The 25,848-nt window shown below is 40.5% G+C and overlaps 1 protein-coding gene across 3 annotated transcripts; it reads left to right on the plus strand.

Moving 5' to 3' along the window:
- The first annotated feature begins 1,091 nt into the window (after positions 1–1,091).
- On the plus strand, positions 1,092–24,251 carry ALDH18A1 (aldehyde dehydrogenase 18 family member A1). Of its 3 annotated transcripts, none has more exons than XM_084209922.1 (17): positions 1,092–1,213; positions 3,425–3,642; positions 5,131–5,280; positions 5,371–5,475; positions 6,804–6,962; positions 7,497–7,587; positions 9,221–9,345; positions 11,748–11,892; positions 13,534–13,607; positions 14,245–14,344; positions 15,422–15,642; positions 18,351–18,488; positions 18,598–18,793; positions 18,941–19,062; positions 21,353–21,539; positions 22,412–22,507; positions 23,444–24,251. In XM_084209922.1, exons 1-17 carry the CDS (start codon positions 1,120–1,122, stop codon positions 23,623–23,625), a joined length of 2,403 nt encoding a protein of 800 aa, XP_084066048.1. In that variant the 5' UTR covers positions 1,092–1,119; the 3' UTR covers positions 23,626–24,251. The 3 variants fall into 3 exon arrangements, with proteins under 3 accessions (XP_084066048.1, XP_084066049.1, XP_084066050.1); XM_084209923.1 differs by having other exon boundaries at positions 6,804–6,956; XM_084209924.1 differs by lacking the exons at positions 21,353–21,539; positions 22,412–22,507; positions 23,444–24,251 and having other exon boundaries at positions 18,941–19,250.
- The last annotated feature ends 1,597 nt before the right edge of the window (positions 24,252–25,848 follow it).

Consider the following 25,848-nt stretch of genomic DNA (forward strand, 5'->3'; position numbering starts at 1 on the left):
AGAACTTTGTGACAGTGTTGCATGATCTGCTCAGAATCCTTTGTGTGCCTCATCCTGGAAATACAGAACTGTGAAGGACATTGCAGATTAATATTATTAAAGTGACATGCAATGTAAGCTTTCCTAGACAAAACAGGATGAGCATTATGTGCTGGTGGCTGCCTTGTCTAATGTAGTTGTGTGTGTTTTGGTAAGGACTATAATGAGGGATAATAGTAAGCTGATGCAGGGTAATGAGGCCTCTTCAAGTGTCCTCTTTTCAATGCTTTCTCTGTACCATGGTTTGTGTAGTTTTTTTGCTTTGCTTCAATGTTGCTGGAAAATGGATTGAAAGCAAGGAAAGGAAGGAAAGTTTTGTAAAAGGGGAAGGAGAGGTTTTGTGGTTTAAATACCGTCTGGGAGAACTGGATTCTTCTTAATCTTGTTTGTTTCCATGGTGAAACTAGATGCATTACTTGAACTAGACCTGTCATAGGAGATGGGTAATTGTATATCCCTTGTTTGCTGTGTACTTACTCTAGTGAATTTTAGAGTTAGAAGAATCCTGAGTGTTTAAAGGTTCAGTCAAGGGAAACTAATGCCAAATGCTTGGAAATCTGTGTCTTTACTTGTAATCGTGGATAAGATCTTGTAGTTTGATAGTGCTCAGGGAAAAGTGAATGAGCATATTTCCTGTATTGAATAGGGCTGAGATTCATGAGAAATATAGTAAGATGCTCTGTTGTGAGGTGTACAGAGAAGTTTGTATGATACAACCTCTCTACTTTTATCTTTTTCTTCCAGGCTTCTCCATGAAAAAAATGTTACTTTTATCCATTGTAGGTACATTCACTGATAGTGTTTTCCCTTCTCAGGGAGCCATGTTTTATTCTTTACCTTTAAAGATCTGGCAGCGAGTAAGGAAGAGGGGACTTAGTTCTTCTGTATCATAGTCCGTGTGCAAATTGTGCAAAGCGGAGAGTGGGCATGAGGAAATTGTATTAAGATGATACAGGAAAAGAGGAGTTGGACTGAGGGAGTGGGCGAGGAGAGAAATATAGATGGAAAGTCATTGCTATTTAACCATCCTCCCTTCGTTTTAACTTGCAGGTATCCTTGATTTGCAGAAGGCATCTCAAAATGTTGTGTCGAGCTGCTCTGAGCCCTCTTGTTCGTTCCCCTGGATGGTGCTTTGTCTCACTGCCACATGTCACCGCAGCCATTTCCCGTTTATGTATGTATGAGAGAAAGCACACATTTCTAAAATGTTGGTCAGTATGTGTCTGGGCATGCTTCTGCTCTTTCCTATGTTGAAAGGAAAACCACGTCATTAATGTCGTTTAAAATGTACAACCTCTGAAGTGAGCTGTAGTTGAAGCTCTACTTTCTCAGTGTTACTTTCTCCCTTAACTCAATAATATTCAGCTGGATGTCTGTGTATTTTTCCTTCTGACATACATTTCAAGGAAAAAAAAAAAGTCGTAAAAGTACTGCTGCTGTGAAAGTTCCTTATTTCAACCTCATACATTCCTGGAAAACAAGATCTGATTGTGTCTGCTCCCCCATCTGCATTTTCAGATGTCTTGAGTAAAGCAAAGGGCAAAACTCAAATTTACTTGGATTACATTCAAGTGGAAAGTGCATGCAGGAAACTTGAGTTTAAATACATAGGTGCCCTGTAAATAGTTCTTCCCTGAAAACCTAATTTAAGAGAACCATTCAGTGTCTGCTTGATTAATGATCCGAAATACGAAAGGTAAGGACAGATAAACTGTAATAGATCAAGAGAGTAGCTGTTTGCCATTGCATGCAAGAATGATTTCCCACTGTTCTGTCTATTAACAGCTCTCTTCTATTAATAACTATATGAATTAGATGTTAAAATCTTGAAAACTCTAAACTTTTTATTTGTGAGGTACAGCTCTGTTGACTTCTGTATTTGTAACATTTCCAAGTATTCCTCATTTTCTGAAGTCAGTAATTTTCACAGTGCTATGAGAGGGTTGTTCCCGAGTATTGATAGTATCCAGCAGTGGAGCAACTTCATCAGTTGTGATCTAAAGCTGGAGTCATCATTTATGGCAGGGATTCTTTTTTGTTCTCCACATGTTTTCTCCTGTTCTGTTCAGCTTGTGTGTTTTGAAATTCTGCTTCTTTACTCCTGAGAAGCAAGCCTTGTGCAGGCTACACAGTGAAGGATCTGCAGTTCCAAATACTTAAGTATGTTTCGTATGTGTCCCTTTCTTTATTAAGGAAGTGAAACTGTTGACAGGTATGGGATATAAAAACTGGAATCCCTTTAAGCTTACTTGTCCAAAACCTGGACTGGATGGCTATGTCAGTTCCTTCCTAATTGCATATGGAGCAAATTAATGGGCTTGCATCTCCATAAATGTTTTGCATGTGTAATGTGGGAGTCAATTTCACATCTCGGTCCAGTGTAAAATAACTAAAAGAGGTAGATTTATGTGGCCGTAGAGCAAGAATAATGATTAGGACTTTAGTGGGGATGAATTGAATTCTCTGCTTGTTCTAGAACTGTGGCCTTTTCCCTTATTTTTCTTTAAAAAAGTAGGGTTTTCTTTTCAGATACTGGTTAGCTCTCAACAGCTACCTTCTTGGAACCTTTTAAACCCTGAAGCCAAGAGAACTGGAAATAAATTCCTTTCTGATTACACTGTGTAGGTTAGGCAAATAGTAGTACTAAATAGTAAGGTATAATGTTCACTGATTTGTAAAGATTCCTCTGCATCTTCAGATGATACATTGATTAGGATTGACTGGAATAGAATAGTTAGTTGTAAGACATCTGGAGTGGTCAGCTAGTCCCATAGCCTGATGCTTCTTGACTGCCGAAATCTAAAGTACACTATGGGCATTGTCCAAATGCCTCCTGAACATTGACAGGCTTGGAGCACAAACGCATCTTCAAGAGGCTTGTTCAAGGGCTTGAACACCGCAATGTCACCATATGACTTGGAGTTTGTATATCTGTCACACTCCTTCATTTTCCCTAGTTGAGCAATGTGCAGAAATACCTGGCTTAGAGATGTTGTAAAAGCTATGTTTCTTTTCTAAAAATCAAGCCTTCTGTGCTACTTCAGACAGGAAGACTCTCTGAAACTGTTATCTAATGAGGCAAGGCAAAGTAGATTGTTTTTAAAACTAGTCCTTGAGATGTGAGCTGTATAGACTCTTTAACAGTGTCTTTCAGTTTGGTCTTCTAGATTCCCAGAGTCAGAGCTCTGTGTTGCATGGGATATTGCTTTCTATACCTTAGGGATGGTTAATGCTGTTCAGATACTTCTGTTTCTCACTTTGTTTTAGTGAATTGAAAGCTAGCTTCTCATTCCCAGTTACTGGGAAGTGTATTGTGAAGGGTCAAAAGTCTAAATGAAACACTTAAAACTGGTTTGGGTTTTTTTCTTTCTTTCTCTATCCACAGATCTCCCTTGCCAGAGATTAAGGAATGAATCCATCCGTTGTTGGAGCAACATTCCATTTATCACCATGCCACTCAGCCGTGCACATGGAAAATCATTTGCACACCGCAGTGAGCTGAAGCATGCAAAACGGATTGTAGTAAAGCTGGGTAGTGCTGTTGTTACTCGAGGGGATGAGTGTGGCTTGGCCCTTGGGAGGCTGGCTTCTATTGTAGAGCAGGTAATTCTGTGACTGAACATTTGTGTTTACTTCAGGTACTCAGTGATTGTTGGATACTACAGAAGATTGTAGTAAACCATCACAAAATATTGATACTCTTTAAACCAGTCCCTTTTCAACTCCCTATGCTGCAGTACTATAAACCACGTAACTCACTAAATTGTTTCTTGAAGGTGTGGTGGGTTGATCCTGACTGTCAGCTAAGCATCCACACAGATTCTTGTTTGCTCCCCTTGCCTGTTCCCACCACCAGTGGCATTGGGAAGAAAACGGGAATAGCAAAAGTAAAAAAACTCATGGGTTGAAATAAAGATAGTTTAATAAGTCAAGGAGAGGGGAAAAGAAATCTGTGATGGCAATCGCTACCTCACACAAGCAGACCAATGCCCTGCTAGTTCTTGAGTGGTGGCCACCTTGGAAGATGACCTCCTGTATCTAGCTATTCTGCAGCTCTATTACTGTGTGTGACATTATATGATGTGAAAAGTCCCTTTGGCCAGTTTAAGGTCAGTTGTCTCAAATGTGTCCTCTCTGAACTTTTTGCCCAGCTGCTACCTTACCTGCTGGGATCGGACATAGTGGAACAAGGAAAGCCTTGATGACTGTGCTAGTGCTGCTCCTCGTGGGGGAAAGATGAGGCTTTGATGCTGTGCAAGCACTATTTAGCAATAGGCAAAACATTGGAATGTTACCAAAACTGTTTTAGAACTGAAATCTGAAACACAGTATCATACAGACCCCTATAAAGAATTGTAACTCCATCTTGGCCAAACCCAGTATAGAGGGAGAGATTTGCACAGTGATATTTTGTGCAATAAGTAAGATATGACTGGGGCATTAGTTGTCTGTAGTGGGAAGGTGGCACTGAAGGATGTGAACTCTGCAAAATGAGTCAACCCTTCTTGATCACTTGAGCATTAGCAGAGTTCCTCCAAAGAAAAGCCTGAAACCTCATTACTTGTAGGAAAAACAGATGGGATCAACTCATGTATTTCTTCTCCAAAATGAAAGGGTTATCTTGGTGAGCACTGGACAGATCCTTTCTGGGCAGTAAAGTTAAGCTAATACATTAAATTCATGTAAGACATTTAGCTTTGGAGCTTTGAAAGGCGTCTGGCCAGATACATGTAAGGAGGAAGTAATCAAAAGCTTTACTATTGGGAGTTTGCCTCTTCACTTCTAGAATTCAAAGTTACTGTATAATGGTAGCTTTGGGAATGGATGGATTCAAGCATTTTTCTGTCACAAAAGCTGGTATTGTGAAAAGAAGATTTGTAAGAAGTTATAGATTGCATGCAGTCCTTGGCATAGCTTCCAGGTGGCTAGGAAAGTGTGCAGAAGTATCATGAAGGGCGATTGCCTTGCTTTGCACATCCATAGAGAAATCAAAATCCTTGTGTCAGCAGGAATTGAGGTTATAGTAGCCAGGACTGTTTTGCACTCGCTGATATTATGCCAGGCACTGTTTCTTATTTCCTGTACTTACAGGTCTCAATGCTGCAAAATCAGGGCCGAGAGATGATGATTGTCACCAGTGGGGCTGTAGCTTTTGGAAAACAGCGGTTGCGTCATGAGATCTTGCTTTCTCAGAGTGTGAGACAAGCACTTCATTCAGGCCAGAGTCAGCTAAAAGATATGGTGAGAGGCTGGTGGCACTCCTGCTTTTCCTTGAGTGTTGGGTACTACCTGTTCAAGTCATTGCCTGACAGCTGCTCTTTGTCTTTGTAGGCTATTCCAGTCTTGGAGGCCCGAGCCTGTGCAGCAGCTGGACAGAGTGGATTAATGGCTCTGTATGAGGCCATGTTTACACAGTACAGCATCTGTGCAGCTCAAGTAAGGCACTTCTTTCCAAGATTGACTTGCTACTTTTGGAGCTTATTATTGTCACATAAATGGTAGCTTATACAAGAGTGCCTTGCTAAATATTTTGGAAACTGGGTTATCTATTGTCAAGATAAAATGAATATGCTTTTTCTTTTTGGAGTTCAGGTGTGTCCTTCTCTTTTATAGGCAGGGATCTGTTAATATCTCTTCACAAAACCTGAAGTTGATGGTCCAAAGGGAGAGTTTAAAAACTGCAAGTGGCTAAACTGCGACACATTCTGTAGAGCTGACAGAAGTGTATATCCACACTTCAGAACTTGCTGTCCATCTCCTCTTGGAACCTTTCCAACTTACGGATGATGGTATCCCTGGCCTGGGTCTTATACTGAAGGCTGCAAGTTGAATTACTCTTGTGTCAGTTGAATTAGTCTTAAATAGGCTTTGCTTATCTTAGATACTCTGAAAATGCAGAATTGCTTTAAATGTAAGGCCTTATTTGTTTAGACACTTTTAACAAATTTAGGAGCCTGGTATGAAGTTTTCTTGGAGGAACTCCTTACTGTTATATGGTAGAACCAATATGGCCAAATTGTTTATAACATAGCTAAAAATAATGATAGGTCATGCTGGATTGTAATCTTGTTCAAATCTGTAGATAACCATCATTCCTTTGATATAAAATAATTGATTGCCCATGCCAAAAAACGTAGCATACACATTGATTCCAAGTGCTATTGTACATTTGAGTGGTGGAGTTGTTTGCTTAGTTCTCAAATGTCCAATGACAGAGTAAAAACAGCAAAAAAAACCCTCTCCAGAGCAGACATTGAGGGTGTTTTTTGTCTTAAAACAAAAAACAACTGAAAGAAAGGGGTGCTATCTGCATGCAGGAGGCAAGATTATTTCAGAAGAGCAAGTGAGTTCTAGTGAGTGGAAGAAATGTTTTGATATAAAGCATCCCTTCTGATTGCTACAAGTAGGAACATTAAAATGGGAGGAAAAACTGGAAAGGCAGCATTTTTGAGCAATCTATTGATTTGTCTAGGGCTTTGGTAGTTATCGTGAGCAATCTATGTTCAGTCTTGTTTTCCAAGTTTATTCTTAGAACGTGTGACCTACCAGCTTGAGATAGGCTATTACAGGCTTCAGTGGAATAAACCTGCTCATATTGTGGAAAGAATATTTCTCACTTGTATTCTATATATTTTAAATGGGGCTTTTGTTTCTGTAGTGACCCAAAAGGCATGACTGCTCTGTTATTACATGTAAACACATAAGTTTATATGATGTTCTTATAGGAAAGGTGGTAGGCTAAGTAGTTTCTTTCTTCCTTTTAGATTTTAGTCACCAATCTGGATTTCCATGATGAGCAGAAGCGTCGCAACTTAAATGGAACATTACATGAACTTTTAAGGATGAATATTGTCCCTATAATTAACACTAACGATGCAGTTGTTCCACCTCCAGAGCCAAACAGTGATCTGCAGGGGGTAAATGTGGGTAAAGTATTGCAATGGAGGGGGGTCCTGCTTGCAGATGGTGCAGCACTAATGTGTACTTGACTAATGCCATAACAGGGGACCTCTGAAGTCTGCAGCAGAGAAACAAAGACACAGAATTAGTATGTGGACAGAGAATACTGGAAGACTGTCTGCATTTGGCATGATACAGTGCTGTGGGGTGAAACCAGGGCAAGTATTGTCTGCTTTACCAAAAGCAAGCATGCCTCTGCAGGTCATCTAATCCAGCACCCCTTCTTAAATCAGCGTCAGTTAGTGCCTCTTGCCCTGTCACTGGGCACTAAGGTGGAGAAATGGAAGTACTGATGACACTGCTTGTCATTTGGATTCCACTTTACTGAAGCATATGTACTTTCACACAAAGATTACCTTTGAAGTTTCCAGTGGGTGTGAAAAAAGTAGCTCAGAAGGACTTGTTAGTGCTGAGGTAAATTGCTTTTTTATGTTGGCACCAAATATTTCTTAGTTCCACACACTATTCACTGCTTCTGATATGCATGTGTATTGCAGGTAATTAGTGTGAAGGATAACGACAGTCTGGCAGCACGACTGGCTGTGGAAATGAAAACTGATCTCCTGATTGTTCTTTCAGATGTGGAAGGTTTGTGAGCTATTTCTTTAATTTCTGATTTTAGTGAAGCACGTCAAATTGTCAAACCAACCTCTTTTCCTGTTTTACTTCTCTCTTCAGTTCATCTGTTTTTCAAGGACAATTGCAATGTACTGTGATAACTCCTTAAGGCCTATACCCAATGTTGATGCTGTGGCATAAGCCAAGCACTGTCTGACACACTGTTGAATCTGGGTGGATGAGAATGCATGTGAAGCTGAGACCTGTTCCAGATCCCAGAATACCACATGTACTATGGTACTTCTGCTAGCTTCTTGGAGTTGTATGATAGTCAGGAATAGTATGCAGGATAAAAGCTATGTGTCTTGAATCAGGAGTATAAACCAAATACTATTCTACAGTAGTTTGTTTCTTTTGGCAGCAGGTTCTATCAGTGAATTATCGGTGTATAGCAAGTCCTGGTCATTGTTTTTCAGGTACCTGGATCTTGCTAGCTTTTTCTGTCTCCCTTACTTTTTGACTTACGCTGCTCTAGTCTTCTGAGCTGTGTTGTTGTGACATTAGCCTGTCCCCTATGGATGTTGAACTTCCTGTTCTAGAGAGAGGAGGGTAGTGGGTACAGTTCCCGATCAATGCAGTCCGGATCACCTTAAGTCACATATTCTTTTCATCTTCTCCAGATGGGTTTCTTTCAGTAGATCCTTGCCTTCAGCACATGCTTGAGGCCCTGAGGAGGAAAGAGGTGTCTTTCCATTTAGCACTGTTTCTTTTAGCAGATGCAGTTGGATTTCATTCTCGTCTAGCTGGTTAATTCTGTTCTAGCTGGTTAATTCTAGTCAAAAGGACTGTCCTGGAACAACTCAGAAATAGTCTAAAGAGTTTGTAAAAAAACCCCAAACCAGCCCACCTCTCCTCCAAGCTTATTTATTCAATGTGATGGCTTGTTTATGGAGAGATGTCCTCTGCTTTCCAAGCTATCAAGGATGGGCACAGGTAGACTGCACTTGTGTTCTCTAGTTTGTTGTGGCAGTATTTGTGCACATAGCATTTGTGGGTAGAGCTGAAGTTGAGTTGGGTAATCAAAGTGTCATTCAACTCCAAGCGTAGTGACATTAAATTACTTGATTTCAAAAAATCTTAATAAAGAGTATATCTCTGTAGTGTTCTGTTCCTTCTTAGTTGAATTGAATAGTTACCCTTTTTACATGTTTTGCCTTTTTTCTCACTGTGCAATCCACCTTTCAAGGACATTGTCTGAGTGTTTGGTGAGGAGGACTATTCTTTGCCAGTTTAGTTGAGGGTTTGTAAGTTCAGTTGAGGTGTACGTAAGGCCTGATTTTGAACATCTGAAAGCTACAAACTGTCTTAAACCTCAACTAAATGTCATTACCTCCCAGCTTGCTTGCTGCTATTCAGCATGTGAGCTTTTGGCTTTTTATTTTTAGGTTTTCAATAAACCTATACCTTTTGGGTCTGCCAGTTAAGAATTTTGTCCTTTCAGTCCCATGACAAGAAGGGTTCAGTGGAAGTTTTAATCCTATAAAATGGAACACAGCTTTTTAGCCTCATGTTGGTTGCTTTTGTTGTTTTCTCTTTTTTTCCTTTTTTCATGGGTGGGCTTTCGACATGAAGGTATATAACTGATTTTTATGATTTATTTCAGGACTCTTTGACAACCCTCCAGGGTCTGATGATGCAAAGCTTATTGACATATTCTACCCAGGAGACCAGCAGTCTGTAACATTTGGAACCAAATCCCGAGTGGGAATGGGTGGCATGGAAGCCAAGGTAGAAATATGGAACATTTACTTCACAACTGGGAAGGAGAGGGAGCTACATGAGATGGTTGTGCTTTGTGCTGCTGGATGGATCTTGTGCTTCAGATTGATCTTTGGCAGGCTGCAGGAATGGGCAGGCAGGAACCTTAGGAGTTCAGTAAAAGGGAATTCTGAGTCTTATGCTTACGGACGCTGGTATGGGCTGGAGAACTGACTGCCTTGAATGCAGGTTCAGTGAAAAGTGCATAGGGGTCCTGGTAGACACCAAATGGGATGTACTCCAGCAATATGGCCTTTGGGCAAAGCAGGCCAACAGTGGCCAGGGTTGTATGGAAAAGAACATAGCCAGCAGGTCAAGGAAAATTATTTCATCTACTCAGCACTCGTGAAACCACATCTGTAGAGTTGTGTGTGGTTCTAGATACTGCAGTACAGGAAGGACATGGCATGCTACAGTGAAACCAGCAGAGAGACATGAATATGATTAAAGAATTGGAGCCACTGTCACACTAAGAGAGGCTGAGAGCTAGGATTGTTTACACTGGAAAAGAGAACGTTTGGGTATAAGTAGCTGAAGGAAGGGTTTACAGAAGGCCGAACAAGTTTCTTCTTGGTGGTATCCACGGAACAGACAACAGGCCATGGGCTCAGAATGAAATACAAGTGAATAAACTGAAATGTTAGAATTCTACAATGAGGTTGCTGAAGCACTGGAGCGGGTTGCCAAGAGAATGATTTGGAGATGTTGAAAACCTGGCTGGGTGATGTCTGAAGTAACTTGCTCTAGTTGACCCTGCTTTGAGCAGGCAGTTGGACTATATGATTTCCAGGGATCCTTACCAGCCTCAGCTATTCTTTGAGTACCCCAAAATGGTATGTGGGTTCCTTTTGCTTTTCTTTTAGGTCGATGTGAATTGAAAAGAGCAAGTAAAGAATTACACTCAAGTAGATTTTAAAAGATGACATTTAGATCTGTATTTTTGTGTTTTAAATTAAAGTCAGAGTCTGTCTCAATTCTTTCTTATGTTATAATTCAAAGACTTTGGGAATCCCTGTCTCTTAAATCTGATATGGTACCTCCCTCTCCTTTGTGAGTTCGTACAATGTACTGTTTGCTTCTGAAGGATATATTGGTGGGGAGACCAAGGTACTTCAGTTGTTGAACGCAAGATTAGTAGAGGTGGGAGGGCTAATGGGTTTAGTCCTGTGTACAGTCAGGTGGTCTCAGTATTCATTGCTGTGAGTACATAAACATGGGTGTGTTGTTTGGCTTCAGCGTATGTCTCTCATGAGGCTGAGATACGCACTGCTGTAGTATTAATTGCTGCAGGTTTCCCTGGGACATATCTGGAAGGTTGTCTGTAAAAACCAAAGCAGATCTTGACTAAGCAGGAAAAGAGCAAAGTAAAGTTCTTCACCAGATATGTTGTTGATTATTCCATTTTCTGAAGACTCGGGTAAGGCACACTCTTAGGTATCAGAGCATGGGCTGGAAGGTGGCAAAAGGAGGAGCATTTGTAACTATGGAATGTACAAAGCTTATTCAGGAATGACTTTCCCTTATCTGGCTCCTAGGATAATTTAAACAATTCCAGGTATTGAAGGTAAAGCTGCCAAGGTTAGAGAGTACTTTATTGTAAAAGTAATAATCTGTAAGAGTTACTTGGTGTCTTTTGAGTCACATAGAGGCAAATCTTGATGCAGGTGTAGTAACAAAAATTTGCTACAGTTGAGAATGTAGGAGACATTTTTGGAAAACTGTAGCATCAATAATAGAAAACAGCGGCTCAAAGAACAAATCTTGTTTTTCAGCGTAAAATTTGAGCAATAATGAAGCAGCTGGTGATCTTTTGGTAGCCAAGTTTGATGTGATAGGCCTGTCGGGCATTTGTGTCTCATAGTGACTGTGGACTGTAATACCAAATTGTAGAGCCATATTAGGAAAGCATAGAAGTGAGTAAGCAGAGAAGCTTTTGCAATTAAATAAATAGCATAATTAAGTATAAGTAGTGGATAATATTGCCCATATTGGCAAATACTTGACTGGGAAAATAAATGAAGGAAATCACTGGCAGTATCTCTTCAGCAGGTAGCATCTGGGATTGGAGAGAAATCATATTCTGCTCAAAAATGTGCAAAGAGGCTAATATTAGGACCAGTCAGTACACAGGGATTTCAAAGTACCTTTACTAATGAGCAAATCGTTATGTAAACTTAACATACTGTAGAAGGATTAAGGAAATATCAGTATTCCAGCACTGAAGTTTGGAGATCCCCAAAGTGTGTTGAATGCTCTTTGAAAGCATAAGCGATCAATCTGGCCATCAGAGTGGACCAAGAAGTCTTGTTGACAGTGGTGATTCAAATAATCACCAAATAATCTCTTGCAACTGGCTCTGTCCTTTCCTGTAGGTGAAAGCAGCTCTGTGGGCCCTGCAAGGAGGCACTTCAGTAGTGATTGCAAATGGAACCCACCCAAAGATCTCAGGTCATGTCATCACAGATATTGTAGAAGGAAAAAAAGTTGGAACTTTTTTTTCAGAGGTAAAGCCTGCAGGTGAGTACAGAGTTAATGTGTACCTTTAGAGTTGTAGAGATTTCCTGAAAAATTAAAATTTCTCTAGAGCTGTGCAATAACTTGAAAACGACTCGCTGTTTGCAAAATGGATTTTGAAAGATATTTTCTGAAGTAGGGGTAGAAACTGCTGAATTCCCTGCTCTTCTTCCCTCCAGCTGATAAACTGGTACATCAGACTTGTATTTGAAGAAAGCAGTGAGTAGAGTAGAAGTTTTGCCTTTTGTAATCTTAAGAGTTATCAAGTATCTATGATTTCACTGCGAGAATATGGATATAGAATGTGCTACTGAACTAAGGTAGTGTTTAGGTTTATTTTTTGTCATTAATTTCTTTTATGACTCAGTCTTCTAGTATGGTAGGTAGGAATGTTTTCCTACCACTGCATTGCTGGAACTGTGTAATAATTGTTGGATAAAATCAGACCAAAGATCCCTCTCCTTAGCAGCATAGATACTGGGGTGATACTTTTGACTTTCACTTTAAGCCAAGTGAATTTCTTTGTGTATAGTAATCCTTAATGGATTTCTTGTATAAATATGTCAAATCATCCTTTGAATGCCCTTGGTGTCGTTATGCTCAAGTGCCTTTTTGGTTAGCCTTGGTATAATAAGTTGGTTTCATCAGTAAAGCTTCTAATCTTGTGATCCCGATCTGAGTCACAAATATTGCAAGTAGCAAAAGTCTGTCCCTGTGGACTGTTGTGGTCTTTATTCCAGTCATCTCTTTGTCTTCTGTCTTCCAAAACCCACACTTTGGAAATGCAAGTAACTTTAAAAAATCAAGTATATCTGCTTACATACATAATTTTTCTCCAAGAATACTAAAAAATGCCATATTTTGTAAAGTATGATATCACTTCAAGAAGCTGGTTTAAGATGTCTTAAATTAGTCATGTCCACACATGTCCACACATGTCCACAGGTTCTTTTCTTACACTTCCCACTTTACCTCTCTAAAATTTCTGCTCTGGCAGTTTCTGTGGGACTCTTCTTAAATGGAAGTTGGGTTCAGGATACCTGGTTTACAGGCTATTTCAGGAGAGTTAAAAATGGCAGATTTTTCACAAGCTACTTGTGAATTCTTTGCAGAAATGCTACCTGAACGCGGTGACTTGAAACAGAAACGCAATCTGTTTTATATAATTTCAGCACCTTGCTTCTAAAATACATACATGGAAAGGCAGGGAAAGCAATTTTTCTGCAAGCTGTTACTGTGGTTTTGGTTTCCATTATTGTTTGTGTGTTCCCATGCATACATTCCTCAGCTGGATACTTAAACTTTTCAAAGTTTGCCTCTTTTCTTTCAGTATCCTACTATGCGCTGGTGACTTAGCTATCCTGTTGTTCTTTTGGCCTTTATCGAGCCTTTCTGATTCATGCTGCACACTTGCTGTTACACAGAGACAGAATCTTTGTGATGATTCCTTATGTAGGGACCATAACAGTATTTTTGTGTCAGGTACAGACTTTTGTGTATTACAATACAACATTTTTCTTGAATTTGTCTATTACAAACTGTTTCATGCTCTAAATAAAGAATTGGAAGACAAATGGGCAAGCGCTCTCTTCTGCCTGTGCTGTTACTTTGTCTGCATACCATATTTTTTGGGTTTTTTTGCAGGCCCTACTGTAGAACAGCAGGCTGAAATGGCTCGAGCTGGTGGCAGGACCTTGGCGGCTCTACAGCCTGAGCAGGTGACAGAACAGTATGGCCAAATTGTTAATAATTTGCATGTGTGGCAAGTTTTACAGCATAGGCTTATAACATAAATGAACCCCTTGGGACAAGAATCTATTATTTCTGTGCCAGATCTATTGTTTGTATTGTAGCCTGCTTAAAGATAATAAAAGCAAAAAGATTGTGTTCCTTGGGGTTGTGAAGCAATATGAGCTTTTATGTGGGGTTTATAAAAATTCCAATTGCATGAAGTAACACACAGAAGTCAATTGTGAAGAATTGGCTGCAATAACTTGCTCCATTCACACCTGAGTTTAGCATACAACATGTATACAAAAGTGGAGCTGTAGACAATTACTACTCTGCAGCTAGGTGAGTATGATGTGGTACAAGGTGGTCTTAAAGGAAGAACATGTGAGTTTCGTGAAGAAGACTGGGAAAGAAAAGCAAGATAATAAAAAGCAAGGTAAAGGCTGAGGCAGTGTTCGGTCTTCTTTTTCAGTGTGATGCAGGCTGGAAAAATCAGCTGCCCAAGTATCAGGAAGGTTAAGATAGGGAGAGGATGTGGTCAGCATAAATGGACTATAGGAACTAGGTGTCAAACAGCATGGACTTTGAGTAAGAAGTCAGTTTAGAAAATGTTTTCTCTTTCAGAGAGCAGAGATTATTTATCGTCTTGCCGACTTACTAACGGACCAGAGGGAAGAAATTCTCTTGGCAAACAAGAAGGACTTAGAGGAGGCTGAAAATAAAGGTACTGCTTCTAACCTCCAATAGTAATACTGTCATCTTGGACCTCTTTGGACCTCATGACAAATGAGCAGAACTAGAATCTTCTGTCACCTGGGATTGGGCAGTATGGCTGACACAGATTATTGAACCCAGGACTTTGAGAGCTTGTCAGTGTAAACAGCCACAGCCTCCTTCATTGCATAAAACAGATGCCTTCATCAGAGAAGATGCTGAGGCAGTGCAAAACACCAAGTGGTGTATTGTAAAAAAATTTTTAAAAAATGGAACAAATATCTCTGTTACTGTCGTGAACAAAGCTGAGCATCTTCTGGGCTGGTTAATGTAATGTTTGGTTCCTGAAGGGAAGGCTATCATCTCTACGCTTAAATTGATGCTTGCCAAAGCATCAGTTGTCCCCTTCTGATTAAGGAAGGTTCTCTTTAGGTGGCTGAGATGAAACCCCCTCTTCTGTGTTAGGCTGATACATTCATTGAGAAGCTGGAATTGAGATGTTTAAATGGTGCCATAACAAGTATATGAAAAGGACACATCATGAATTGTAATACTATGTGGAAGGCACCGCTGACCAGGGTATTTGAGGGGACATTGCTGGGTTAACTTACTGTTTGAGTGTGTTCAGACTAGAAAATTCAAGTTGTTCTTGCCCAGTCTGCACAGAAATGCTATGCATGTGTCTGCACTTTGAGACATTTCTCTTTGTAAAACAGAAGGATACAATTACTGCCTGCACCTTCCAGAAATACTGCAAGGGTAGAAATTTGTAGGAAATTCAGTCAAGCATTCAGTACATGAAACAGGACAAACCTTATCTTTCTGGATGTGGTAGTTTGTGTGGTTTCTTCATGTACAAAGCACTTAAACCTCATTAATTGAAAATTTGGTCGAAATAGTCGTCATATTTGAGGGATTTTATTGTGACTACCAGACTTGATGCTATGCATTTTTAATCTCAGGTAGATTACTTGCTAGGGTGTGGGAAATACCTTATTTTTCCTTAGGTTCAGCACTCATTTAAGTCACTTCTGCTTGAGCCTAGGAAGACCAATCTATCTTCAGCACAACTTTTTCTTTCTTTTAGGGAGATTAGCCCTCCCTTTGTTGAAACGCCTTAGTCTGTCTACTTCAAAGCTAAACAGCTTGGCTATTGGTCTGCGTCAGATTGCAGCATCCTCGCAGGACAGTGTCGGCCGTGTAATTCGACGAACTCGAATAGCAAAAGACCTGGATTTGGAGCAGGTTACAGTGCCAATTGGTGTCCTTCTTGTGATCTTTGAATCTCGTCCTGACTGCCTTCCACAGGTTTGTAAGCAAGGTAGATTACACTGTTGAGTATTTCTGTTGGCAAGCAAACAAGAGACTACAAAAAGTATTGTTTCAAAGGACTCTTGCTTTGATTCTTCTACAGTTGATTTTTTTGGCATTGCTGTTTTTTATGCAGAGGTGTTTTCAGGACTTGCTTCTGCAGTGTTCAGTTAATCATTTGTCTTGTGCCAGGGATAAGGCAGGTATGTTAAGGGCAAATGCTTTCCTCTGCAGCACTGTGTGGAAGTGTTGCTAAAAGTAAATCCTGTTATAAGATGCATGAAAATATGGGTGCTGAACTAATGTTGCAGAGGCGAGCTTGGTCTTACTTTCTAGCTCCCGACTATTTTACTGAGCAACTGAAGTAGATTTTAAAATGAAAACAAACAAAAAAAACCTGATTAGCAACATTTCTTCCCACAATTAACATTAGGTATGTAGGAAGCTTGATTGAGGAGTTTTCTAATGAGCAGGTGTTTGAGTAGAAAATGATGGGTAGAGTCACTTTGAGGATGTGAGGCTCAATGAGTGGACAGCTTCGTACTTCATGCCAGATTTTTGTGAGTAGTCCCCGTTGACAGGGAAAAGGAGTATTCTGTAAGAAAAGTTCCTGTGAAACAAAGAGGCACTAGTCTTCCTTGACTACCAGCTCTGTTTGTTACAGATAACCAGTATGTTACCTTGTTGAATTTGTGTCTGTCTTCCTGGGCTTCAGCCCAGGTCTCTTGCCTTGCATAGCTAGCTGATGCCTTCCTCTTTCTCTTTGTTGTATCTTAAAACTTACACCAGACTGACTCCTGCTAAGCTTCCCTGTCCTGCCCTCCCTTCCCCTGCTTTGTTTTACAGACTTGGGATAGCTTGTCTTGGTAGTTGCTTTGCCTCTTGCAAGCCGCCTGTCCTTATACTCACATCAGGCTTCCTAATGCAACTTCAGAGGATCATCTTTGATTACTCTGCATTTGAATTCCATGATTTCTGTCCCATCCTGTATCTGATAGTAGGAGGGTCTCTGATTGAGAGGAGCAGTTCTCTCCTCTTAGTCTTCTACTGCATCTCATGCTTGTTTGGGTTAAGATTTAATAAGCTTCAAGTGAGCATATACAAACAGCATGTTTGCCTCTAATACTTGCAGGGTGAAATTGCAAGCATCCCTCAGAAACTGTACTGTATAGATTCCACCAAATCTAGTTGTTGCTCTGAAGTGTAGTCATGTTCTGCTAGTCTTTGAGACTGAACCATTTTGAAACCCCTTACCCTGTGTTCTACTGTTAATCACACAAAGTTTTGATTTTTGTGTCTTAATTCTTGGTATTTTTTTCCTTTTCATTTTTCAAACCAGCTCAAAACCTTTCTGTTAATCTTATGCCTCTTTACTTAAATAAGCTTATTTGTTTAGTTTCCTTTTATGATAGTGTTCTGGAGGGGCAGATAGAAGGTACTTTTGAAATGCAATCAGATGGCTTTTTAATGTCTAATTATATAAGTTAAAAGGACGCATGATAGTTATGTAAGGCAGAATTCTCAGATGGTTACACTTCAGTGTGTTTTTCTAATGTGTTTCTTGTTTTCAATATTCTTTTCAAATGAGGTAGATTATCAAGCATTTTGATTATTGTTACCTATTTGATACTAGAAGGGGAAAGATGTATCTGGCTGGTTATTTTATGAATCAGGATCTAAAGTGTGCCACCAAGCTAACTTCTTATTAGATGAGAGCCTGGCTAATTTTGGCATCAGCATCTCAACAATATACAATAGATATTCTAATGAGTGTACATTTGGTGAATATATATGCACGTGATGATAATGATATATATAATCTTTCCCAGAAGGCAGTAATACAGCAAAATAACTTTAAATACGGAGTTTGTCTATTCTAAAGAGAATAAACTCACCTCTGGAGAGGAGATGATTTTGTTTTCTGAAGGAGTGCATGCTTTTAAACTTTTTTTAAGTAGGTGGACAAATTGTTAGGCCATAGTGAATGAAGTTGGGATGAGGAATACGAAAAACAATACAAAACTAAAATAAGTTTTGAAAAACAGCTTTATTGCATGTGATGTAATCCGAGGTAGAAAGGAGCAAAACCCTCTTGCGTTGCTGGACTTAAATGGGTGAAATCTAACACCTTGAACAGAAGGGCAGCAGTATCTGTTGGTTTCTTCTGGTGATAAACATGGAAGCAAAGATGATGCTGGGCCTATTGTCTCAAAATTTTTTTTTGTTTTTTTTTTTGCTTAGAGCAAGTGTTATCTGTTTATGACTACTGTTTTGGACAGCATGATAAAAATGTTTTTCCTGTTCATAGGAAGAGCTTATTTATTGCTCTTTGCTGGAATGGTTAGAGACAAGAGTTCTTTGAACTAAAGTTTTTCTCCTTGGGGTAATTGCCCACACAACTATGCAATTCATATGAAGACCTATGTCCATAGTTTCTTCTGACTTGTTCACTGTAGTCTCTCCATCACAATAGTACCCTGAAAACTCAAGTTTGTTCTTGAAATTAGCATATTTAATTTCTGGAGTTAAATGTGCTGCTACTTATAATGGTTTTTCAGAGCCATGAAAGGAAAACTGTAGATTAATATTGAGTAAATCAGCTGAACAAAAAAATCCTGGTTTTATTTTGTGGGTGTTATTCTGACAAAAGAACCAGTGTACATTTAAAGGGTTTTTTTTTTCCTAATCATAAACTCCTTTGACAGGTGTCTGCTTTGGCCATAGCCAGTGGAAATGGCTTACTACTTAAAGGAGGGAAAGAGGCAGCACATAGCAATCAAATTCTTCATCATCTGACACAAGAAGCACTCTCTATTCATGGAGTCAGAGATGCAGTGCAATTGGTAAGTGCCTAGAGTTAAATCAACTATTTCTTTGCTGTGGTATGTATAAAAAGTGTGGGCAAAACCTGAGAGGTAAAACTGTAAGCTCTTTGTATTGCAACTACCACAGGTGAACACAAGAGAGGAAGTAGAAGATCTCTGCCGTTTGGATAAGCTGATAGATCTCATCATTCCACGTGGTTCATCACAGCTAGTCAGGAATATCCAGAAAGCTGCTAAGGGAATCCCAGTGATGGGTCACAGTGAAGGGATCTGTCATGTGTATGTTGACGCGGATGCCAGTGTTGAGAAGGTCACACGAATAAGTAAGCTGTGGGAGGGTGACTTGCATCTCATGGGTGTAATTGAACTTTGGAGTATGCAATGTATTTATGGCAATTTATAATTTATATATTATCAAAAAATCTTTGTTGTAAATGCTATGTAACTAATTATGTACTCTTAAACCTCAGTCAGAGACTCAAAGTGTGAATATCCTGCTGCCTGTAATGCTCTGGAAACTCTCTTAATTCATCGAGACCTGCTGAGGACCCCATTATTTGATCAGATCATAGACATGTTGAGAGTAGAACAGGTTAGTCACTCATATTTGTGGTTTTTTTCTGTTTTTTTTCTGTTTTTTTCTAAAACTTTGGAAGCATTTGGTCTGGCTGGTGTAGCCCTGTTTACATGGCATAACATTTTAGTTACCCACATGTGTCTTTGTACATGTCAATGAACTTTGGTTCTCCAGACAGCATCAAGTGTTTCTGTAGAAATGATCTGAAAGTAGCCTATTCAGCACAGCTGCAGGTTATTACTGGGATACCTTTGCTATATACTTCCTTGTATATAACAAAAATAATCTTCTGCCTTAAAAGCATATAGACAACCTTTCTCTACCTTTTCAAATTCAGTCAGATGCAAAGCCTTGTCTTCCTGAATCTATTAATTTAGCTTCTTACCCAAGTGAATTCCCTTCTGTTTTCATCCTTTCTGAATTTGCTTCACACGTGTGTTTTTTAAAATTTTCCTCTTGGATGCCCTTTGTTCCGACCCATTTTCCCTCCTGGTATGTCAAAGGATATCAAAAGGCCAGCAGACTAATTCATTGTCCAGACATAAGCAATGTTTTTCAGTAAAGGTAGCAGAGATGCATCAGGAAGAAGTATCCATGAAGTAGTATGAATTGCACATAAATCAAGGGTTTTCACACAGCACTGTGTATTTGACAAATAGAGTGCACAGGCAGTGATTAATGGAGGATAGAGAGGTCATATGTTTCGATGCTGTTAAAAGAGTTATAGTAAAAGAAGCTGGTAAATAGTCAAGGAGCAAGTTCTCAATGTTTGGGGCTCTTGAATGTCTTGTTTAGTTGTTTCTTGGGAAGGGTAGAGTGCAAGGTAAATGTTTGTATTTTGGATGAGAGGAATATGTGTACCAGTGCATTTCCACCACCAACCCTACCTGACCTCCTTATACAGTGGGGAGGATATTACCTTTGTCTAGTCTAAACTGACAACAAGAAATATGCAAATATTGGGCAGGATTATGCAATTAAAGTAATTCATAGTTGCACAAGAAAATGCTGGTTTACAGATATTGTCTTAAAAGCCTTCATATTTAATAGACTTATGCCTTATTTCCCATTTATGCTTCTCTTATCAAAATTTCCTGTTTGAGTGGAAATTCATCTGCATGGAATTTCTGTGCTGTATCTGTTCTAAATTCTCTCTCATTATTTAGGTATTTTGGCAGAGGTGGATAATGTGTTAAAATTTTCTTTATAACAAATGAAAACTATCTGTGTGAGGTTTTTTGGTTTTGGACCCAGTAACTCCTTTGTGTCTTAGATGTGCTTCAGAGATGGCTGGTATAAATTTATAAAATAAAAGGATAAAAGTCATTGAAGATCATAAGACTTCTGCAGGTGCAAACTTGGAAGCATTCCTTTCGTTATTTTCTGCATTGCAGTTGCTGTCCTAAAACAAAGGCTGGCGTCAGTATTTTAGCTGTTTTCCTAGCAGTGCTGTACTGGCCTTTTCTGCCTGGTGACTAAGTGATGCTATTGCTTTAAGTAATTTCAGATGAGTCCCGAAATAGAGTTTGTCATGATAGGTAGCCAACCAAGCATGTAATTTGTTGTACCTCATAGCTAATTCACCTACGTGCCAAGTTTCCCAAAGGATAGGTGAATTTTTCTTACACCACATGCATGTTGTGGATTAACTCCACTCAGTGACTAAGCACCATCCAGCTGCCTACTTGCTCTCCCCTGCTCCAAGTGGGACAGGAGGAGAAAATTAGAACAAAACCAAGGAAGCTTGTAGGTTGAAAAATAGCTTAATAAGTGAAAGAAAGAGGAAGAAGAAAGGGGACAAAGAGGAGCAAATAACCCAGTAAAAAAGTAAACCCCAAAACAAACTGAAAACCCACCAGCAACACCTACAAGGCAAAGCTAATTACTTGCTGTCTGCCACAAAAAAACAATGTCCAGCCAGTCTCTTGGGCAACGTCTACCTTCTTCAAAAATGCCCTCCCCTCAGTTTGTATTGCAGTACATGACATTATACAGCATGGAACACCCGTTTGGTCAGTTCTGGTCAGCTCTTGGCTGTGTCCCCTCCCAAATTCCTGCGCACACCCAGTCTTCTCACCAGGGGCTCAGAGTTGGAACAGGGGGAAGGGAGAACCTTGATGTTGTGCAAGTTCTGTTCAGCAACAGCCAAAACATTGGTGTTTTTAACGCTGTTTTAGTCAGAAGTCCAAAACATAGCACCACAGGGACTGCAGTCCATCCCATATTGAGTACAAGAGGCTAAACTTTCACCTGAAAGGCTCTGGTATGGTCATTAGCCACAAACAAAATGTTCCTGGTGTTGCAGGTAAAGATTCATGCTGGCCCAAAGTTTGCATCTTACTTGACATTCAGTCCTTCAGAAGTGAAATCTCTGCGCATAGAATATGGGGACCTGGAGTGCTGCATTGAGGTGGTGGACAGCGTTCAAGAGGCTGTTGAACATATCCACAAGTATGGAAGTTCCCATACGGATGTTATTATCACAGAGAATGGTTAGTGACCTGGCTCCTTCTTTATGCCGCTGTTTTGGTTTGACTGCTAATTCCTGGTGTTAGTGCAACTAACTACATACATTGTAGTAGTTAATCTCTGGGTCTGTGCCAGTTCAAAACCTTGCTAGAGCTGTGCCAAGGACAAAGGTTGACTCTTCAACCAAACCAAGCCCAGAACTTTTGTGAATCAGCTGCATTTAAGGTCATGTTGATCTGTGGCTGGCCAGTGTGAGTCAAGTAGGTTTCTGTTTCTATACTTCTTGCTGAGTTTAAATGCTTGTCACTAAAAGGCATGCATTCGCTACCATAACTACTGCCACAGGACCTGGTGAACTAGTGATTTATATTGGAAATAGAGTTGCTCTTAAATGTCTGCCTTATTGCTGAGGGCTACTGACCTCCAAGTTACTTACATGTGGCATTTCTGCATAGTAATTCTCACATAGTACTGCCAATAGCAATTGAGTTTAGGATTTCTCAGTATTTGGAACAATTCCTTGTTTGAGACTAATGGAGAGCTGACTGTAGCTTAACTGTCTCAAAATGCTGTTCGGGGCAGCTGTTCTTTCTCCTTGGTCATGCAGCTAAATCTCTCTTTGACTAAACTGAACGGAGTTAGAATTAGACATCTTTTTGGTTGCTTCTAATCTTTGTGAGCTTATTCTAAGATTTGCAGTTGTGTCTAATTGATATCCATACTGGGAGGAAGGTAAAAATGAGTGTGGCTTAGCCCAGGCTGTTTAAGTACTGTCTGATAAGGTTGCACGTGAAAGTTGTATTGTTTTGTACGTTCATTGTTTTATGCAGTGTTTGTTGGAATGCTTGATCATTCTGTATGTAATGGGTTTTGTTTTTCTCTGCCTCTTTCCCAGAGAAAACAGCAGAGTTCTTCCTCCAGCATGTGGACAGCGCTTGTGTTTTTTGGAATGCCAGTACCCGATTCTCTGATGGCTATAGGTTTGGACTTGGTAAGAGGGAAGATATTGTAGGGTTGGGACTGCCGAATTTTGTGGTGTGTAAAGAGTGTGGCAGTATGAATCTTGAAAGATAGGATTAGTCTCTTATCTTACTATCTAATAAAAGATTTTCAGGAAAGGTACTGTACAAGAAGTTGAAGCGTAGAAATTTCATCTACACAAAGATATTTTGGATCCTTTGAAGCTCTATTCAATTGCAGTGAAGTATACTGCATGCATATAGTGATAGAATGCAATACAGGATGTGAAACTGCTCAACAGCTTTCCTTTTGGTTTTCCTTCTACTGATGCTGTAAACAATGCAATGCTTCAGTCCTGCTGGGCAGATTGAGGTGCTGTCCAGTGTGCAAGTCCTGCAGTGTTAAGGAATGAAGGGTAGGAGCTAAACTGAGTATCAACTGATTAAATAAACAGGTGCAGCTACTGTGAAGTGCAGAAGATAAAGGAGACATTCCTTGATGAGGTAGAAAATCAGAAGTCTCCACTTCACGTTATTACTGTGTTAGATTAAAGTGTTCAATGTGACTGAAAAATTCCAGTTAAGGTTTTCCAATATCTCCTCAATGTGATAAAAAAGGACGTAAGATCATATCTTTACTAGTTTAGCTTTTTTTCTTGTTTGAAGGATTATGCCCTGAGATTAATCTAAGAGCAATGTAGGAAATACCTCTCTCTCTCTCTTGTATCTTTCTTTCTGAAAGTAACTGTAGTAGCCAGAAGTATAAGCATTACAATTTATCATGTAATAGTTAATCTCCTCAAACTTCTCTATTGGGGAAATGGAACTGGTATTTGGAGAGGAGCAGAGAGAGAATGGCAGGTCCCTGAAAGGCAGGCAGATTTTTCTACTTCGAGGTGCAAAAACATTTAGTATGAAGTGAACATCATCAGAGGATTAACTGCCTTTATTTTGGGTGTTTCCTACAGGTGCTGAAGTGGGAATTAGTACTTCGCGTATCCATGCACGTGGACCGGTGGGAATTGAAGGACTCTTAACTACAAAGTGGTTGCTGAGGGGGGACAATCACGTTGTTTCTGACTTTTCAGAGCATGGGAGCATGAAGTATCTTCATGAAAGCCTCCCTCTCCCTCAGAGAAATGCCAACTGAAAACACTGGGGAGAAAACACAGGATATAATTATTTCCTGAAGTTTTTCAGGCTTCAGGATAATCTCTGAAGATGAAGGAGTTTGTTTTTCATCATCAGAAACATTGTCCTTGGTCATTTTGCAGTGCAATGAATACAAAATGATCCCATCAATGAGAATTCTCCCCCTTTCTGTTTCCTTAGACAGTATCTGGAAACTGACCTCACTTCTCCCAAAGACAGATTTTTTCAAATCATAGAGGTAATATAAGGATTTCAGTATCGACTACATTCCTTTTTTATCCCAGTGCTCTCTGTAGCAAATATGTTTGGTGGTGGAGCTTAATTTTTTTTTTTTCCTAAGTTTTGTTTTATTCAACTATCTGTTCTGGAAAACAGACTCAGTAGTTTTGGTTTTGAGGGCTTTTTTCTTCAGTCTTAGGATCATGGCATCTCTTGAGGGCCGGAAAGCTTTATGCTTAATTTCTTTGTATTTGATCAGTCTTGAGATAGGGGACAGATGTTCCAAATGTATAGTAAACTTTTGACCAAGAAACCTTTTATATCTAATTCTTTGTATCGTTGACTATTGTAGATAAAAAACATCATTGTCTGCTACATTAATTTTGTTACTTATTTGTATCAAAGGTTTATTTTTCTTCGGTTTATATAAAATTTACTTCAACAGCATTTTCATCATGGCTTGTCCAGAATGAAGCTCTTCACTTGCATGAACACTTCTCATGGTGCACTGCAGCCCCACCACATGGCTGAGCTCCCCGATGGCTGCAGGACATCCCGCTCTTGGGGGGTCCTGTTGTGCTACTGCCCCATCAGGGCGCCGTTTCCTTTCCTGGCAGGTGCTCTCCACTGCTGTCCTGGCACGGGTGGTGGACGCACCATGCTTGGGATCCAGTGCTGCTGCACCTCTTTTTCTCCGGTCACAGGGGCATCATGACCGGGCGCAGGGTGCATCTCCCCTCTGAGCAGATGCTGTAGGCTGCTGGACATGGGTGAGGCGAGTGAGATGCCTCCGTAAGTGGGGATGGCTCCTGTTTGCTGAAGGTGGCACAGCAGGAGAGCTCAGATTAGCGTTGGAGGGTGGCAATGCAGAAGCTACAATGGGAGCTTTGCCTGGTCATGAGGGCCATGGTGCTGTCATGACCATGGTCAGTGTGTGCAGTCAGCCCCGGGTGCACAGACACCCAGCAGCGGGTGTGCCCCAGAGCAGGGTGGTGGTACTGAGGCTCCCCTGCCTGGGCTTGGTGGCAAGTAGCAAGGAAAATGGCGTAAGAACCCCATTCCTCCGAAGTGAAGGTGAGGGAAGGATGCTGGGGGGGGGATGTCTCTGTGGAGAGGGGTCAAAGCTGGAAATTACAGGGAGGGGTTTAAAGTCAGTGAAGGGGACAGCTGTTCAGGAGCAATTCCCTAGGGGCAAGTCAAGGGAGCAGGTTCTCAGCACAATGTGAGAACTGTGTCAAGGAAAGTGGTTCCAGCATGTGTCTGTGTTGTATAAACTCTGTTAGTCTGTCTTCTGCATTGTACAATGTACTCCCTCGGGTCTTGATGTCTCCATAGCTCTTAATGGTCACTAGGCACCTTGGTAGCCTTCCTGCAAGTCACAAGTGCATTGCCACATCAGCTTAGTGCCTGTCAAGCCTTTCTTGTCTTGCAATTCCAGCTTAAGGTGTGGGTCTGTCTGGTGTCTATCATATTGCAGATGTTTCTGACCAGTCATCCCTCACAGTGGTGAGCCAGGTAGGGCCTTCAGTTCCATTTCTGTGAGGTTTTTTTTGACAGTTGTCTCCAGGGGTTGCATCCCCATGTCCATAATTGTCTTTTGTTAAAGCTTGGCTTCTTGCTTATCCATCATTCTGCTTTTGATGGCTCTCATCCACATCTCCGCTGGTGGCCACAGCAGTCACCGCTTTCCGGGGCTGCTGTAGAGCACCTGCACTTTGATGGCACTGTTGGACCTCTCTGCTGGCGGGTGCCGTATTCCCTATGGAAGTCGTTGTTGCTTGTGCACTTACCGCATCTCACAGTCACAGTGCTTGCGGTGTTGGGTGTCTGTGTCACGGTTGGAGCTGCCCTCCCCAAGGGTGTAGCAGTACTAAAGACAGGGTAGCACAGCCTCAGGGTGGTGTAGTAGTATGTTGGTCTGTCTAGATACTTCTGGCAAAGACCATACGATTCATCTCTGGGCTGTAGGTAGTGGGCACAATTACCTTTGTCTTTTGAGGGT

Source organism: Fringilla coelebs (genome assembly GCF_963513975.1).
Source record: "Fringilla coelebs genome assembly, chromosome: 8".
NCBI lineage: Eukaryota > Metazoa > Chordata > Aves > Passeriformes > Fringillidae > Fringilla > Fringilla coelebs.